General features: G+C 51.1%; 1 protein-coding gene and 1 long non-coding RNA gene across 12 annotated transcripts in view; one reads left to right on the top strand and one right to left on the bottom strand.

The window, feature by feature from the left end:
• Positions 1-12,921, top strand: part of TOM1L2 (target of myb1 like 2 membrane trafficking protein) — a 55,048-nt gene extending 42,127 nt beyond the window's left edge. For 2 of the 9 annotated variants that reach the window (XM_090023220.1, XM_090023229.1), the window contains 3 exons: positions 7,471-7,530; positions 10,077-10,113; positions 12,099-12,921. In XM_090023220.1, the coding sequence (XP_089879346.1) occupies positions 7,471-7,530; positions 10,077-10,113; positions 12,099-12,247 (246 nt within the window). In that variant the 3' untranslated portion in view covers positions 12,248-12,921. Of the gene's footprint in view, positions 1-7,470; positions 7,531-10,076; positions 10,114-10,249 lie in introns of all 9 variants that reach the window. The other 7 variants (XM_090023226.1, XM_090023223.1, XM_090023228.1 and 4 more) reach the window with 5 other exon arrangements.
• Positions 3,469-18,793, bottom strand: LOC149855080 (uncharacterized). 3 transcript variants are annotated; one of them, XR_016438632.1, is made up of 3 exons: positions 17,855-18,793; positions 6,911-7,000; positions 3,469-5,441 (listed from the first exon to the last, which is right to left on the bottom strand). It is a non-coding gene; the product is annotated as an uncharacterized LOC149855080 (long non-coding RNA). The 3 variants fall into 3 exon arrangements; XR_016438633.1 differs by lacking the exon at positions 17,855-18,793 and adding an exon at positions 10,008-10,144; XR_016438631.1 differs by lacking the exon at positions 17,855-18,793 and adding an exon at positions 9,849-10,068.
• Positions 18,794-19,010: the final 217 nt, after the last annotated feature.

Raw genomic sequence — 19,010 nt, 5'->3', positions numbered from 1 at the left:
GACAGCGACTGACTTCAGATTGTTTTTTAAGCCAGTCTGACTCTTTTTTCAGGGAGAGGGGGGTTGCTTGTGATTTTCTCTTTTTTGCGTGTTTGAGGGGGCAGTACTGGTTATGTGGCCTGTTTTTTAAAAATCTGTATGCTGCCTGCCTCTGTAAGGAGAAGTCTGAATCGATCCAGACAGGGTCACTCTTGGTGTGTAAACTTTAGTTCCTTGATTTGGAAGCAGGCTGAGATTTCTGCCTTTCCAGCTTTGGGATTGGGGCTTCCCAAGCCTGCCCTGGCTCTGGTTAGTTTGTGGGAGTTGGGCATCCAGTCCCCACAGAAATCCAGTGGGTTTGGATGGTCCAACTGCAGCAAAGTGTAGAAGGGATGTGTTGGGAGAAAGAAGTTGCAGACAAAAGAAGGTCCAGGGGAGTACAAGGCACATGGCATCCATGTGTATCCACGGAGTGAAATGCAAGCCTGGTTTTCTAAGCTGGGGTGTGTCTCCAAACTGTGGACGCTGTGACTGGCATAGCACCTGAGCTGCAGACATTTGCCAGCACCTGGATGCCTGCTGGCTGGCTGTGCGCCTGTGAGGGGCACACAGCTAAACCCCGTAGCAGGCACTTGTCTTTAAATGGATCCCATGATTTGAACACTCCCAACTTAATCATTTCAAATTTTAAAGAGATGCAGAACAGATGACACCTGCTTTCCTCAATGGGGCACTGGATGCAGCTCGCTGTGACCCCTTGCTGATCTGCAGGGTGGCTGCAGTGCTAAGCGCACCTTCCTGTTTTGCTATCCCATCTTGCTAGATGCTCCTCCTTTATGAATAGCCCAGTGATGGAGGGAGTTCCCCATGATTACTTTTCCACTGTTTAGAAGTGCAGGGAAGCATGAAACCTGCACCCCTGCTGTTCCCACTGCTCAGGCCAGGGCTTTCGAAAGAAAACAAACTCCATATTCGCTTACTGGCTTGTGGTTATTCAGCCTGGAAAAAAGGATACTGCAGCATTCATGGAGGCGTAAAGACTTCTTGGGGGTCTGGTGGTCCCAGTATCAGCTGGGCACCAGTGTCTGCCCTCACAAGCTACTCACGCTCCTTTCTATAATGATATATATCATCTGAGATAAATGTCCCCAGAATAAACTGGACTAATCATTAACCCAGTTTCTCCAAGTGGCTGTAGTTCTTAACCATACTTATTAATACCATGTTCTAGTATTTACAGTATCAGTGGAATAACTAGCATCCTTGTCCTGAACTACTGTGTGTGCAGATCCTTTGGTAACTTTTTGTACTATTGGGCTATGGAAAAGAGGGACAAGGTTTCTGTCCAGGCAGTGTTATGGCTATTGATGGAGAACAGTTAGCTTTCAGAAGAGTGCCAGGGCATCCCTGATCGCTGCTGCAAAATGAAACCTGGTGTTGCCATCTTTCCACAGTAGGATGGGCTTCTCTGAGGTTACTTGCCTCCCCCTCTTCACCTGCCTTCATAGGGACCCTTGCTGGACAGTCTCTTTTAGAAATTCGGTGATGTTTTCTTCTAAGAAACTTGAGTTTCTTAGTCTAACCTTGAAGAAACTTGGTCTAAGCTTGAAAATTTTCTTGGCAAAAAAAATACACAGCCCTATCCAACAGTCTAATGCTAGCAAAAAATCCCTAGCACAGATGCTCTTAGTCTGAGCTCCATTGATTAAAAACTCTCTTGGCCAATATGAGCTGTTGTCTGCACTGCTGGAGTTTGCAGTAGGGCAAGACCATCAAACCTCTTTAAGCATAGCCAAACCCTTCACGCAAAGGCTGAATGTAGGGCAAGCACCATTTCAGTGCCGGTAATTCCAGTTCCTCTCCTGGCTTTGGACAACAGCCAGCATGAAGACGTGCAATGGTTTAAACAACCTATATGCTGCTGCAAAATGAAACCTAGCAGCACACCAACTAGACGCTTGCGACACATGGTAAATGTACATATTGCATAAGACGTTCTGTCGACAAACAAATTGTTTGGGAAGATAAAAGATAAAACCAGACCAGAATCGACCAAAAGCTAAACCCACTGTGCCCTGGGAGCGGCCCACCTGGCTGGGGTGAGTAGACGGATGTGGGGGGAAGGCAGGTCTGTTCCGCTCAGCGGTGAGGAGATTTTCAGAAAACAAAGTGATTCCTTCGGGGCTGGTACTGGGATGTTAGTAGCAAAGTGGGGGGCTACGTGGTCTGCCCAGACCAGAGGGGAGATGGGGAAATGGCCTGTGTGATGTGGGGCAGGTGAGGTATGTCCTCTTCCCAGAGGTTCCTTGGAGCCTGGTCTCGCCCTCTTGTGTCACAGGCAAGGCAAGAGCATTCAATTCTTGGTGCACACTAGCTTCAGACTTGCCAGGTGAGCTCTTGGCCAGGGTTTTCAAAGACCTTTTTCTGCCTTGTTAGTGACAGGACCCACCTCCCCACCCTTAGCGAAGCAAAACCATTCGTGTCCCTGCATTCTGAAGACCATATCACTTTCCTGGTCTGCCAATGTAGTGAAGAGACTAGCTGCCTACATGAACAATGATTTCCGTTGCCTGGACTCAAGGGTAGGATGCAAACCCATTACATGTTGCATCTCACCAACAAGGGCTCTCACACAACCAGCCACACTTAGTGAGCAGAGCGCACATCAGCTATCACCTATGCCGCACATGGATTATTGTAATGAGTTGCAAATAATCCATCATGGTAATGAGTTGAAAATAATCCGGTAGCTAATTAATTTGTTTGCATCTAAAATGCATATGCATATGGGAGGATATGGGTCACAGAGTCCGGACTCCCGCTGTCCAAGGCATCACAGCACTTAATTCCCTTCACAAACTCCACTACACCGCATCTCAAAAGTAGATAGGGTTTTGCCCTCCAGGACTTGGACCGGAAGGCTCTCCCAGAACCTCACGGCTTTATGGAGTCAAAACCACCTTTTCATTTCCAGACTAAGTTAATTCCTGTCCATTCTTGAGCAAGTCTTGTCCTTTATCTTCTTCAATAACTCTTCCTCGATCATGTTTCCTGTCCTGTTCTGTCTGCAGATAGCAGTCAGGTCCCCTCTCAACCTTCACTTTGGAGACTACACAAGCCAACCTCTCTTCCTTTTGCAGTCTTCAAAAGGAGACTGGACAGTCACCTTGCTGGGGTCACTTGACCCCAGTTGTCTTTTCCTGCCTAGTGCAAGGAGACTGGACCAGATGATCTACAAGGTCCCTTCCAGCCCCTAACAATCCACAAATCTTCCAGCTGCATTACAGGTGGCAGGCTCTCCATTCCACTGGTCGTCCCAGTGACCCTTCTCTGCTCCTCTTCCAGTTTGAATTAGCCTTCCTTGAACCTGGGTGGCCAGAATTGCACGTTCTTCCAAACGAGGTCTCACCAGTGCCCTTCCTCTCCCAGAAGTACTGGACTGTTCCATCCAGGGCCACGTTGGCCTTTTCCTAATGAGGGTAAGAAGCCTTGCTGGGATCACTGCAGCTTTAAGGTGACGATAAGAACGGAAGCAGCAATCTGACACAGAGCCCTAAGACATGCAGTATCAGTCCACTTCTGCTATCATATTACATGGAACGAGAAATGCTTTTTATTGCTAACAAAGGGAAGAAGTGAATAGCAGCCAGGCAAGTACTGGTATCAGTTGCATTAAGTACCCAGAAAAGAATGGAATCAGCTAAGCTACCACAAGACTGTAGTCTAGCAACAATTAGTCTGAACCTTGTTAAACATTCTGAGAGCATTAATGAGTTCACCTAGAGACTTGAATTGTCATTTCATACCTGCTGCTTCTCCAGTGGGAACATATTCAATAGAAACCTAATGTGGCACTAATAACCTTAGAGAGGGTCTTTTTAAGGGTAGAATATTGGATTTTACCGTCATTAAGGAAATATTTTGGCAAAACTTTTTTGACAGCTCTTTACCGCTCCTGAAAGCTCAAACACAATCAGACTTCAAACAAGGGCTTAATTCCAAGTTTCCTTTGATTTTCTGCAGGTGGAAAAGTTTGCCCTTGTTCTCCTCCTGGGCTGTCTACGTGATTGCATTAGGCTTGGGAATACTCCACAAAATCAAAAAGAGCTCTGAATGATTAAGTCCTATAGAATTAATTCAATTAAAAACGAACAGAGTGTAAATGTTGTATGGGCTAATATCCATTTTACAGATATACAAACTTAAAAACAATCCTTTGCATTGCATTAACATTAACAATTCGCTCATCAGCCGCAGTGACAATTCAGGGGGCTGCCTTGTTGAGACAGGGAGCTTCACTGGACAATGCAGGCTTGCATACTTCAGAAACCTGGCCGGACGGCATCCTCTTCCAGAGCCATTTCCATGTAAGCCGCCACTGCCACAGCTGGTATCTTAGTCACTTCCAGAAATCCCAGTCTTATTTTAATATGGAAATTTACTTTTTTTTTTTAAATGGTTTCGGGGTGTGAGGCCTTTATATAGCAGAAGATTCTTCCCATTCTTGAACTGTGACAGAGCCACACTTCTGAAAAGGGAAAAAACCCTCCTGCACACTTGCCAGCTGCCTGTGATTCAAAGCCAAATTTCAGCTTCAAATTCACTTAAAGCATCTTAATATCCTAGAACTGTTTGAAAACATCTGGTGTAGTTTGGGCCTCCCCCCCCCATCCCATGTTGTCTTTGATCTAGATCGGGGGGGGGTGCAAAATGTGGCCTGGGGGCCAGATGCAGCCCGTCAGGCCATTCTATTTGGCCCATGGAGCTCCTAAAAAATTTGGAAAATTAATATTTATCTGCCCCGGCTGCCTATCATGGTGCCCCTTGATGGCTTGCCAAAACTCAGTAAGTGGCCCTCTGCCCAAAATAATGGCCCACCCCTGATCTAGATGATCCTAATTGATCCTAGTGCATCAGGAGGTAATGGAAGAACTGCTTGACTGATCTGTAAATTGGTACCAATAGTGGGATAGCTGCTTGGAAGGGCAAGTTTTGTGGAAGTGAGCAGCCAACGCTACCGTCTTCCTCTTGCATCTGTCTGTATTTAGTAAAGGTGACTAGGAAAGCAAGAACTGGGCTCAAGCCCTTCTTTGCCCTTGTGGTATATAAAGAAATCTGAGGAAGGGGATTCACTTGAGTTTGTGGTTTGCCTTAGAAATATCATGGATCTGAATATATTCCCCTTTTTTTTGTTATTGGTGGGTTCCTTGGAAGTCTCAGTTGTGGACTGAGCTTCATTAAAGGGAGCTGGCAGGTTGACCCCTCGTCAGGGAGGTTTTCCCTCGCAGTGGCGAGTGAGATGTGAAAGCAAAACTAACTTCAGTGGGGCTGCGATGGAATAAAACTTACTTCTCTTCTCAGCTAATCAGGTTTTCCTCCCACAGTGCAGTCCTTGCGAGCATGTTAGCTCTCCAGCCACCCTTCGAGTCTTCCAGCATAGACAGGTCCCAAATTTCTACTGGCTGTAAGAAGAAGGAAGCACATTAGTTATTTATTACTCCACACACTTTTATAATTCCCAAAGCTTCCCCCTTTATCATCTGTAAGGAGACATGGGAGCCTTCCGAGAGGCAAATGAACTCCTATCTCTGAAGGCTGCAGCAAGTAATGCATTGAAGAGGGTGAGAGAATAGAACTTGGGTTATGGTTTTTAAGTTGCTGCAGGCTGAATAATTTCCCGGCGTTGTCTTGTGCCTGCTATCTGAAACCAGTCATCTTCAAAGCTTTTAAACTGGCAAGTCAGCTCTGCAGGATAGGACTTGTCCTTGGGAGATGGCACATGAAGAACCATTTTCAGTGTCTCTGCTCCTGTTAATGGCCGTCTTGGCTAGCTCACGGCAGCTTGGAAACGTTGCCTTCAAACAAGACATCATCAGTTCCATTTATCATCACAGATGTAACAAGGAGACTCGTCCCGAGCAGGAATGCGGCCTGTCCCAACGTGAGCTGCATGCAGCTGCTTGTCTTCTGCTCGGGATCTTTGATGTCACTGCCAGTCACCAAGCAAATGCACCTACCAAGCCTGCTGAGCGCACCATATCCCCTCGGCTTTTAAGTCTCTGGCTGTCACCTCTATCCTGGAGTGGAAACTTGCCATTCTCTCACACTCTGCTGGGTCCTTCGGCACTACCTGCGGTTTGCTGGGTAGGTCTGACACGGGGCAGTGATGCTGGCAGTCATTGACCCAAGGCTCCTTAAAGAGTCATGGATGTAGAACAAAAATCTTTCAGAAGGAACATCTTGGCTTGTATCCCTTGAGCTCTCCAGAAGCTTAACCATCTTTCCCCAGGGAACCCTGCAAGGAACTGGACTTCATGACCTTCTGAGGTCCCTTCCAGCCTGCCTTTCCTATGAGCCTATAATTCTAGTAAAACTAACTCCAGAGATTTCTGCAAGCCCTCCTCTCTGTGTTAGCTTGCCAGCCTGACAAGCAACACCCTGGACAGTTCCTGGGAATCTCATCTCATCTCCTCCCTAAGACAGTTTTGAAACTGCTTAGCATTCATCAGACTGGCAGCCTCCCGCCCTGGCACAACAGCTGTGCCACTGTGGCTTAGGGCCTGTTAGTGCATCGCTATCCAAACAGGAAAGCCGTATCTCAGTTGATTGCATTGCTTTCCTGTTTGCTACTACATGGCCTCCTCTGAAGTTAGATCAATATATTTGTACAGGACGTTCTGAACCTGGGAAATGAATAATTTCCCTTCGCTGACCCAGGTGAATTTGCAACATCTCGTTATTCCTATCATAGCCTGCCAGCTCCACCTCTATCCCAGTTACAAAGCTAGGGAGGGTAGTATATCATGGTGGGTTTAAGAGGAAAGGAACCACAAACCATACCAAGTCTTCTTTAGTGCACATGCCATTTCAAACTACTTTTGGTTGTGGTGGAGAAAAATCCTGTGAGTAGGGAACAATTCTGTCTACTCACCTTTAATTCTGAAGAATTTATCCGTCCTGTGGCCAGGCTGGGCACTTTTTGCTCGCCGGAGGGACTGGACAAATTGGCTTCAACCGTTACCTGTGAAAAGACTGCAGGTTTTGACTCTGTTGGTGAACAGCAACACACAACAGCCCCTTAAAGCAAGGGTACGAAGCTGATACTTCCAAAGAGAATTCACATCCAATATTCTAGCTTTAAAAGCGTTACGTGATCAAGAGTAGACCCATCGGTCATACTGAAGGCTTTAACGAGTGGTCAAAAAGTTATCCGTTTTGTACTCACATCCAGTCGCATCACCCCCACCCCGTAACCTTTGTTTTTGGTTTTGTTAGCCTCGCTGTGCATAATTTACCTTTTGAGTGTTGCTTTATTTGAGTGCATTTGTATTTTGTTGCTGGTTGTTTTTTTGGGTTTTTTTTCAATGCATCTTACTTTTTTTTTTTTTTTTTTAAATCTTATTTCTGGCATTTCCCATCCTTCCCTGGCCACGATTGTGGATGTGTTTTGGTTTTTGCCTGCCTTGCTGTATCTCTTGCTGCACTCCATAGATCCCCGTTGCACAGTCCTCTGTCATGGATGACATTGAGGAGTGGCTCAGTACCGACTTGGTGAGAATTTTCACTTTTTTTTTAAACATTTTTTTTCCATGTAGAAAGTAGCACTGGTGCATAAGTGGAACCTTCTGTAATGCACTTTTAAACTATTGTTGCTTCTCTGTGGTTACCTATACAGGATGGAACAAAACCTATTGAAACGCATGCTTTTTAACCGCCCCCCCCCCCCGGATGAAAACCAATAGTATGGAATCGGGGCTGTTTTTTGCTACCATTTCAACCAAAATGCATGCTTACAAACCATTATATTCTCACATGCCCATTGTCAGCCTCCCAGACGTGGCATGAATGCCAGGAATGCAGTTTGCAGGGCCTCGGTTTGGGAATGCATTTAAGTCTGCAGTGCTTAAGCACATGCTTAAAACCGACAGCAGTTAGAAGTGTTTAAGCCTGTGCTTAATTTCTACTGGTCTGAATTGTTTCTGGTTACCCCGTCTTTCACGATTTTAGAACTAGCGAATCTCAGGTTCTCTCACCTACTCTTTATTCCTAGATTAAAAGTATTTAGTATATTTATTATTCTGGCTCTAGATTAAAAGAGAAAAATAAGCTTGCCTGACTCCCTGCCCCCAAATCCTAACTGGTTCTTTAGCTTTGGACTAGGCTTTGAACTGTATTCGGTGACTAAACTGAAATAAAGAAAACAGCCTCTCTGCACCTGCAGCAGTCGGCTTAGCACTTGGTGCTTAGTGGGTGGCTTCCACCAGTTGAATGTGTTGACTTGGGCAACAAACAAGTACTGTTTAATATCTGTAATTGTATTTAAATTTATTTTAATCAATACTGGGTTAGGCCTTACTGCAAGCTGTCAGGATTTCAAAATGAATTTGAAATGGGTTGAAGCTGAAACAAAAAAATGCATTTATTTCGTTTTTAGAAGGAAGGATTTTTGTAGGTGATTTCTTTTATGGGATCAACTGCATGATTGGGATAGGCTTGGACAAGCTTTCAGGTACCACAGACCCCCTCCCCAGGTCCAATAAAAGACGTCACCCGCAAAAATCTTTGTGTCTTGCATACTTCCTGGCCCATCGTGGCTACAATGTCAGCTTCAGCTACCATTTTTGATTTTTTTTATATATACATATTTTGGTTTCTCAAACAGAAGAGCTTGGCCATTGCGGAATTAGTTTAACAGCAATGGCAAATCTGCTGGGGGTGTGCTGCCGGATACCAGCTCTCTGCCTTCCTCCACTACAGGCTGCAGCATAGTGCGGCGATCCCTGCAGCAGGATCCACCCTGCTGTGGCTTCGCAGAGCTCTGTGTGGGCTAATTTACCCTGTGCCACGAAACAGCAAATTGCCCTAGCTCACCAGTTCTGAGCTGACATATTTAAAGCAAGCTTGCAATGCATGCAAGTTTGCAGCATGGACGTATCAGTTGTAGCTTTATGGGGACGTTTTTCCTCCACCAGTTTTATTTTTCCCTGTTCTGGTCAGTACTTCTTTCTGCCCCCTCCCTGCTTCCCAGCTCAAGGGAACACAGACTAGTCTTTTTACTGCTTTAAAGTAGGCGCGTGGGGGCGGGGGGCATGAGAATACGGCATGAGGTTATGCACTAAGCTCCAGCTACTGTGCTCTTGTTGCAAATTCTTTGCAATAGGATCTTGCTTCAACTTTCCCTGGCCTTTAACGGTCATCATCGTGAGCCTCTTGCAAGGCAGGTGATAGTCGCATTTTACAGATGAAGAAACTGAAGCAAGAACAATTATTTCCTGGTTTTAAAGCAGACTTAAAAAGTAGGGGTTCAAGTCCTTAAGTGTTCCCTTTTTCTTCCCCAATTGCTCAAAAATTGTCACCTACTTGAAACTTACTGCAACTCCCTCATTTAGGAGATCTGAGTCCTCAGAGCTGGGTGAAAGGCAGGCCAACAAAGGTTCAGAGTGTACGAAGTACGGGGTGCTAATCTTTGCTAGCTCCCGTGGACAACCTGCCTAGATTTCATCGCTCTGCTTCACCCACCCCACCTTATTTTGTCCGTGGTCAAGGCACGACATGCTGTACAGCACGTTTTGCTTTCTATAACAATGAATTCGATCTAAATCCAGGATGAGTTATTTAACTTGGGGGGGGGGGGGGAATATTGTCCCTGAACATTTCACTGGGGGTTTCCCTTGCTTAAGTTTCTAGCAAGATGTATTATTAACTAAATAGTCTGTATAAGGGAAGAACTGTCTTGTGTCAGGCACTAGCTTTTCTTGGCTGGAAGAGGCCTGTGGTCCCTGAAGGGAAGATGGAAACACGCTGTCACTCAGGTCTAATAGGGAAAAGTACAGATAGTGGATGCCACTGAGGATCAGTGGTGTTATCACCTTCGCTGTTTCTCAGGCTCTGCAGCTCAGAGAGGAAAATTAGTCATTCTTCTGCCTCCGGCAAGAAAATCACATGATTTTCTAGGTCATTCTGCTCAAACAGTTGCTGTGTTTTTAAACAGGAGCACTGGGACTGGGAGAGTTGAGCTGTAAACATACATGGGGTGAGATGCTGGAGGAGAAAGCTCGGCATATGTGTTCTTAACGGTTTCTTTCTTCCAATTGCAGAAAGGAGACGAGCTGGAAGAAGGAGTGACCAGTGAAGGTAAGCGGAGAAGAGCCTGTGCCGTCTGTAGTCATTAGGTACCTCCAGGCTGAAATGTCCATAGCGATGTCTTCAGATAGTCAGCTAGCAGAGGTCCTCTTCCAACCCGCAACCCTCTTTGTCTCCTGTTCTGTAGCACATCATTCTGCACCGTCTTCACTGAGAGGAGAAGAGGCAAAGGATTCGGGGAGGAAGCATTAAACCCCCCCACCCCTCTCTGTGCTAGCTGCCTGCAAGTCGCTCCCTTCCATCACTCAGTAGCTGTGCAGCACACTCAGAAACCCCTCCGTCCTGTGCCCTGTGCAGTGACTGTCTCCTGTTGCTGGCACCATTGCCCTGTCAGGAAGGGATCGCTGTATTCCCAGTTTCCAAACCAACACCTTTCTCTCTGGTCTCTTGCTGCCTGTCACCATCCCGCTTTCCTTTCCCATTTCCCCTCTGCTTCTCACCAAGCTCCTTGCTGGCAGATAGGTAAAGCCTTGTCTGTCTGTCCTGCCTACCTCCGGCAGTGCTGATCTCTCAGTCGGGGCTGCAGGCTTCTTCGAGCCAAAACTGGCCTTTTTAGTTCTGCTATTGGAACATCAAGAGCCTGACAAGTTCCTCGTTAGCAGCAAAAAAATAATGCAGCCAAAGCCATCCCAGCTGCCTGGCGAGGCTGGCAGGAGGCAAGACACCTCCAAATAAAAGGCTGATCTTTTAAGAAGGCAGTAGCCATGTCCTGGCAGTAAAACAGATGTGTGTGTGTGTGTGGTGGGGGCGGGGGCACATTTTATTGGCTCTGCAGGCACACATGGAGTATTTCCAAGGTGTGGCCACATGGCCTGATGTACCCCAGAAATGGTGTGATTCGTATTTGCGCATTAACCAGATGGTGCCATCATTTCTAGGTCGAGCAGCCAATGCAATGTGCCCTCTCGTGTCTCGTTGCAGCTGCACGTGTAAAACCAACACCCAGCCCAAGAAACTGTTCTTCAGCTTCCTGCTGCTCTCCTTTCCCGCAGTTTCCCACTCATACGGCGTGTTCTCGTGGCCCCCCCCCCACGCATACGCGTAGCAATGCTTATAATGTAATCACTGCACTCGATTTTTACTAGGGGCTTTTTTTAGCCATTGAGTGTTTGGGACAGAGACACCTACTTGTTACATGGTAGACACCCCAAGAGCAATGGGAGAGCCCAGCGAGTACCGGCAGGCTGCGCTCACTTGGGACTGGAACGAGGGGTGTGGAGAAGTGAAGGGACAGCTCCTCTAGCTTTGTCAAGAAGAACAAAGGATAGTACTTGGTGGGGTTTCCTCCACAGCTCGGGCTTGCCTCCTTACTTGGTCTTTTCATTGTGCTGCGCTCTCTGAATGCTGTCACTGCAACACCTCTTTCTAAGAGAAAACCGTGTCCTTACACGTGTCCTGTGCCTGTGGGGAGACGATGGTACGGAGCATGGGTTTCAACCGGGGGCTCGTGACCCCGCTGTCGGAGCCAAAACCAGACTGCCCTTCTTCATAATACTGAATGGGACAGAGATCCCAGTTAGCTCCCAGCAAGAGCGGGGCAAGTTTTAGGATGTTAGCAGGATGGAGAAAGATGGAAACCCGTTGGTACGAAGCTGTTCCCTCTTGTTGCCTGTCTATGTGTGCTGGCTGTAGTCATAAGGCTCTCCTCACCTGAGGATTGTGGCAGGGGTCTGGTGTAAAATGAATCTGTGTTTCTGTGCCAGTTCTGGTCATCCATGAGCTGAAGGCCAGTGCCTTGGGGCTGGGCTAACCTTGGTGAGCAACTGTGAAGACTGAACACCTTATCTTATCCCTGGAAATGGTCCTACTGGATCAGGGATGGAGGGGGAAACTCTCCCTGGTACTGCCCATGCTGAGTCTACCACGCATCCTTAGAGACCTGCCAGTTGGCGCTAGGTTCGGGCCTGGGCAGATGCCTGGCTTGACCCTACCGCCGACTGATTCCCATTTCCCTCTCTGTTGTTTTTGCGTTGCAGAGTTTGATAAGTTTTTAGAAGAACGAGCCAAAGCCGCGGAGATGGTCCCCAATTTGCCTTCTCCTCCCCCGGAGGCCCCCACCCCTCCAGCGAACCCGCCGGGCAGGAAGAAGCAGGAGCGCTCGGAGGACGCCCTCTTCGCACTGTGAAGCTCACTCCTGGCTCCCTGCCCTGCGCCCGGCAGAGGAACGCGGCTGTATGGTCACGCTGTCCTCTCCCCATCCTTAGCTAATGATGACCCCTTTGCCCTCCTGGTTTCATAGGTCACTTCTCTTATCTCTCTCTCTCAAATAACCCAGCCCCAGAAAGCTGACTCTTCCCATTTACACCCAACTCTGCTCCGGCCTGGTCACAGTTCTCCAACGCTAGCTTAACCCACGCCGACCCATCCAGGCTGCCTAAAGCCAGCTCTTGAGGCTGAAAGCCCTTTTGACGATGCATGAGGACTTTGCACTTTGACATGGCCAGGGAGAGTCGCCTTGACTTTTGATTCACAGAGAGATGCGCCTCTTCAGCAGATGGGCACTTCCAGACGGGCCGGCCTGTCAATCAGTCTAGGATGGGCAGTGCTGGTGTGTTCAGGCAGACGCGTCTTGATGTTTAGATGCAGCATCAGTGCGCTGGATTTTCGGAGGCTCAGGCAGCAAAGAGCAACACTTCCCCACTCCATTAAGACCCTCCGCCTGCAAGGCCCCTAGTACCGTAGCTGCTTTTCCCCACTTCGGGATGCTGCAGGGTCTTTACCTCATGGAGTATTTTTTTCTGTTGGGTTTATCCAATCTTGCTGTCTCTGGACAGCGATTTGATGGCCTTGTTCAGCAGAGCTGATGACCGACAAGACAGGAAACCCCGGGGGTCAGCACTAGATTATATGAAGCCCTGCAGGGGCTTCCTCCCAAGTCCGGTAGGTTTATCTTCTCATACAGATTGTATCTTTGTGTGAGGGAAAAGGCTGCTCCAGGAACTGTAGCTCTGACACAAGCAGGCGCTGCCTTCATCCAGGGAGCCCGACAGGATCTGTACAAACGAAGGGGAAAGCAGCCTGCCTGGGGTGCGACCGGCATGCAGGAGGAACCCCTTTCTTAATTCCCCAGCAAGTCCTATGGCATCGGAGAGGTCAGGACAGACATGCTTAGTCCAGGAGGCTGGCTGTTGGGAAGGGGGCCAACGCTGCAATTGCTGGTACAAAAGTCTCCATGTAGACAGATACCAATGGAAGGATTTAATGGCACTGCTTGCTTGAGATGCAGCTGTTTCTGCCAGGAGGAGCTCCAGGCAGCACCAGGGCTATATTGTGCATCGTATGAGACACTCGTGGAGGCTCCCTATGGCATCTCTGCTTCCTTCTAGCCACCTAGCCCTGAGAGGCGGTTGTCTCCCATTCTGTCTGCATGCTGGCGCTCTCTTCCCTCCACTCGCCAGATGCTGCTGCCCTCTTCGGAAAGCCACCGCGAACTCCTCGGTGTGCAAGTCTTCCTGGCCACATCTGGCAGACTGAGCCGGGGCACAGGAACCCATGCCTGTCATCTCCACCGTAATCCTGCCTTTCTCCCGCTACCGGTCATGGCATGCCTCATGCGTACCCTTGGCAGACAGCCAGGGCGACAGGATGGCACAGTGGAGGTGCGACTTAAATAAATGCTTTACAGCAGAGTTAATCTGCTGGACAAACCTGGAGGCGCTTTATCAGATCAGCCCACAGCATCTGATTCACTCGCCAGCCCCAGTAGCGTTTCCATTACTATTTCTAGGGGCACCGGAGTCTTTAGGCAGTGAATTGCCTCATCCTCAGCTGCTACGGTGGAAGCTCCAACTAAGAAGCCTGTCCTTGTGACAGTGTTTGCGTGGGGCTAACACGGTCTTTCCCAGTGCCAGCTCCCCAAGCACTGGCCATACGAAGTGGAGAGGCTTTGGTCTGGATTCAGTTAGACTGCGGAACGGCTCCTCCATCCCCATTAGCCAGCACATCCTGGGCTAAGTAACAGCATGAGAGCACCAGGGCCAGCCCCAAACATCTCCTTGCAAGGTGCTGGGCTACGAGATGCTGCTGCAAAGCAGAATTGTCCATACAGATTTCTGAACCCCAGAAGGAACCTGCCTGCAACTAGGGGCAGGCATTTAAGCAAGGCAGCACGTGACAGCATCATTTGTGGCCGTGAAAGGGAAACTGGACCCCAGCGTGTGTCTGCTGCTACATTACAGCTGCAGCACAGCGGGACACTGCTGCAGTCCAACTCACAGAGCAAGGCAGGACGTTAGGTCAGGGTGGTACAAGAAGGAAACTCTTTGGCTAGAAGGCCTGGCAGCAAGGGATGGGTGAAGGGGCAACCTGGGTGGAGCGTACCAGCCTGCTTGGGGGCTGTCAGCATGCTCTAGTGCATCCAAGCATGGGGGATTTTTCTCCCTTCCATTCTGTAGCTGTCCCTGATCCAAGGCTCTTGTCCCACCCTGCCTTTCCGTGCCCCTCCTTCCATTCCCTCGCTTTCCCAGGATCCGTTCCTTGTTGCCTGGGGGGTAAGGTGGGACACAGCCAAGGTGGTTCTGCCAACCCCCCACTGCAAGGGCCCTACTTTTGGCCATGGACAACATGTCTGCATTAAAACCAGATGCGAGGTGAGGAGGATGTACTGGCTCATTCTCATCCTGGGGAAGGACGCCTGGATTAGCTTCGCTCGGCAGGTCTCGCCTTTGCATGCTGCAGCAGAGAGGACACCTTGGCCTTCATCTCCTTCACAGCCTCCCTTGGGAGACGAGGCTGGTTGTATGCACGCACTGGAGCTCCATCTACCTGCACGTGGGGCAGCGAAGGCCAGTGTCATCGCTCAGGAGTCGTGTCCTGTCGCTGGGTCCCTGGTTATTACCGCCCCGGCTTTCTCCACGGTGTCACACATGACCGCACCTTCCCGGGATACGGTCCGGTTCCCCTGCTGGCTCCAGCCCTACCGTGCCTGCAGTTCCAGCGGACGTCTCTTGCCTGCGGCGAGTGCATTGCTGCGAGTGCTAGCAGCTCTGTGGGTTTCTTGGCAGGCCTCTTCTTTTCCAAGCCTGGGAACCTGTAAACAGCCACATCAGGTGATTTCAGGCATACTAATCCAGCCGCCTCACCAAGTCCTCCAATTATAGCAGTGCTAGAGAACAGGGACGTTGCCAAGCAGGGCTCAGCCGGGTACAAAGCTCAAGGGAGTCGAGACGGGGAGGGGGTCACTGCGGGGCTCGGAGCTGAGCTGGGATGACTACCTGGTGTTGCTGGAGTCCTCCCTCTGCTTAACCTGTCTGCATCTGCCCTCCCCGAAAGGGAAAGGAGAGGGCACCCCTCTCTCCTCTGCCCCCTGCTTCCCAACCGCTTGATTCCCGATTGTTCCCACGGGAGAGATCCTAATGGGCTGCCATGTGATGAACTGGAGCCCTTGCTACGGAGGGATGGAGCAGCTGGGCCTCAATGGGGAAATGCTGGGTGCCACTGGGAGTCAGGGCACTTTCTTATCCATGCTTCCAGCCTCAGGCCCTCCGGGTTGCCCGCTGCAGCCCTGTGTATCGATGAAGTGGAGCTCACACTATTTTTTGCACGGGAGCAGGCGTCCCCTCATTAATGGGGTGGGAAGGCAGATCAGTAACTCACACTCTGGTCGGCCCTTTACTAGACCCAGCGCTTCCAGGACCATGTCTCCCATGACACCAGAGGAGGAGCACTTTTGGGCACTGGGGCTATTCAAGGCAGGGCAGACGTGGGGCTGAAAGCCATGGGACATGACTGAATGGGCTGCGCTCGCTGGAGGATGACACCAGTCGGTGGGAACAGCGAGTGCCCGGAGGATCTGCTGGTGGACGAACCGTTGCTAGAGGTTCCCAGTATCCTGTATCAGGATCAGCCCATCTTCCCTGCGCTGCTCATCATGGTTTGCAGGAGCGTAAGCAGTTCAACCCCCCCAGTCTCCCTTTACTTGGGAAAGGCCTGGATTATCCCTCGTCTGGAGAAAACTGCTCCCCACCAGGACTTCTCCGTCCCTGGCCTTGCCAACGCTTCCCCTGCATGAGCGGGACAGAAGCGACGTGATGTGGAGACTCCTGAGCCAGGAGGAGCAGAGCTGCTGCTTGAACTGCTTCCGTCCAGGCGCGGCCTAGCAAGGCTGAGAGCCTCAATCAAAGATTTTGCCTCCGCTGCCACATGCTCCACAACAGTCATAGCCGGGAACCTCTGCGAGCTCTAACGACACCTTGTCCTAGATTAGACTATTTATTTTGTCGATACGTTTCTTTCTTTCGGAGACGTGTTTAACCTCCTCTGTTAACCCCTCATGCTCTGAGATGTACAAAGTGAATTGTTTCTATTTAAATAGCTATTTGGGGGGGCAGGGGGCATTATGTTCTGTTCTGATTGTTGCGTGTAGGTTCCACATGCACCTGTGGCAGGCATGGGGTAGATGACAGCGTGCCGTATGGACTTGTAGGGCCTCTGGTCTGTCCGCGAAGCTCATAAAAACATAGTGCGGCGTCTCGGAGGGAAAGGCACATGTCTGCAGGGTGGTCAGAGCCAGACCCCTGGTAGCTTCCAGCATCCCTTTCTCCTTCCAACTTGAAGAACCCCCTTCCCCAAGCTCCACAGCGCAGTTCTGGCACCCGCATTTCCAGGGTGTTTCTGCACTTCCAGAGAGAGGAAGGAGTGAAGCCTCATCAGCCTCCCTGTAAGCACAGGGCTTTGGCTGGGCACAGGCGGTGGTGAGACTCGGTCTCCTCCAATAGCCGAGGACCGGCGCTGGGCTGAGCGCACCAGTGTCGAGAAGGGAGCACGCTGCCCAGAGGTGCTAGGTATTGACAGAAGCAGGGCATGTACCGTCTCACCCAGCCAAGGTCCTCGTACCTGCTTGCTCCCCTGTAGCGCTGCTGTGTGCAGCAATTGGAACAGGATGTGCGGCAATGGAGGGCAGCAAGCCTGTCCAAGTGCCTGCCTTGGCCCCGGGCTGCTGTGGAGCCTCTGTGGTTGTCAGAAGGTCCTGGAGGTGGGGTGACAACGGTCCCCGCCTGGCTCTGCCTGCGTTTGCCTCCTAAATGCCATGAGGCAAAGGCAGCTTGGTGGGGTGGGGCAGATGGTTCTGTATGGAAATAACCTCCTGGGCTGCCCCTGGCATCCTGTGGGCATCTCCCTGCTGCCCTGGACTGGCCCAGAGCGAGCGTGGCGGCAGGCGTCCCCGCCGACCTGCGGCCACAGGTGCCACTTCTGTCCACTTAACCCTTTCAAACAAACACCGGTGGGACCAGGCTGCACCCGTGCCCACGGCTTCCCGAACCCCCGAGGCTGGTGCTCTTCCACGCGGCGCTTGAAGATCTCCCTGCCTCAGCCAGGCACCGGCAGCAGCTGCTCCCCTCTCCCGCTGGGATAACCGAGCCCACGCTCGACTGACAGCTGGCTTTGGTCCCAGCCTGTCTCGTCCCCCCCCAGCTCTCCCTCCTGCTGTCTCTTCTTCCTTGGTGGCAAACATATGCCAAACCAACCGCCCCGCTCTGTGTTTTTATGAGTGCGAGCTCCTCCTCGTTCCCTACATGTTCCTACGAGCTACTGTTTAACACCACAGACATAACCCGTGTACTAGCTTCTCCTGTATATTAAAGCTGTAGGCTTTCCAGGTAAAAACAAAGTGGAATAATATTTATTTACTGAAGATATTGGATATTTTTTTGTTTGGGGCAGGGGAGGGGAAAGGGATTTAACCGTTTAAAAAGACTGACGATGTAAAAAAAAAAAAAAAAAAGACACTAACCGTCATTGCTGTCTTCACGTAGAAACCAGTGTACGTCAGGATGATCCAGATGTATTACTCCATCTCTGAACTTGTTTCAGAAATCATCTCTCTAGTTTGGTTCTTGCATGTGAAATACTCCAATAAAGCACTACTTGTGTGAGCTGTTCGAGCCGCCCCTGTCTCGGATCCTGCTTTCCAGGTTTAAGCGGTGTAAAGATTTAGCTCTGTCCGTGGCCACCCCGGTCGCTGGGTCACCCTCGCCGACACTGGTGGCACAAAGCCAGCTTCCAGGGACCCTGGTTAGCGTCTGTGCCCTTGGCCCCAAACCGGCTGCAGCGCACGAGCGCTGTCCCTTCAGCGGGGTGTGGCGCCACTGCCCGCGGGCTCCCCACTGCCGCTCCGTGTCTGGCACGAGGCTGGAGCGCAAGCGGGTGCCAGCAGTGGCGGCCGCCAGGACCCCTGTACCCCTCGCGCCCAATGCACACGGTCATTTCCTAGCGGCCCCGAACGGGAACGAGTGACTGGTTCGGTGCCCTACAAGCCCGAGGCCGGTAATAGCGCCGGAACCACCCGGGTCCCTTGCGGGTGCTCTGGGCGACAGGGCCCAAGGCCTGCGCCACCGAGGCGGTTCCCCAGCCCAGAGGCGCCGTCTCCTTCCGCCCCTTCGGAAACGAACAGGACGGGGTTTCACGCTGGCGACCAAAGTAGGGGTCGTGACCCGGGGGGTGCTGGCCCTCGCCTGCAGGGGAGCTGGGCGCTAGGACAAGACCTCGAGCCCTCAGCCTCGCTTGGGCCTCGGCCTGCAGGCCCCGCCGCTCGGGGCTCACTTTCCTCGGGCCGGGGCCGGACCACGTGCTCGGGGCAGCACGTGCCTCGCTCTGCAGGGGGAGCCCCGCCCCCTGGGCCGCCCTACGTGGCCCGCGCATGATGTAATCGCCGTGACGCGGCATCACTCCACTCCGGCCGGGCGTGCCCATTGGCCGCCGCCTCCCAGAGCTACCGCGGGCGGGGCCCCCCGGGCGCATGCGCCGCCGGGCCCCGCCCCCGGCCGCAGCGCATTGGCTGTCGGCTGGCGCGCCCCCCGCCAAGGGGGCCCGCCCCTGCTTAACCCCTTCCCTGCAGCTCGCGCCACCCACGTGCTGGCGACCCACGTGCGGGGGCGTGCAGGGGTGAC

Source organism: Crocodylus siamensis, chromosome 12 (genome assembly GCF_052110815.1).
Source record: "Crocodylus siamensis isolate JL-2025a chromosome 12, ASM5211081v1, whole genome shotgun sequence".
NCBI lineage: Eukaryota > Metazoa > Chordata > Crocodylia > Crocodylidae > Crocodylus > Crocodylus siamensis.
The sequence above is the reverse complement of the archived record's forward strand: the minus strand, read 5'-3'. Positions and strand labels throughout refer to the sequence as shown.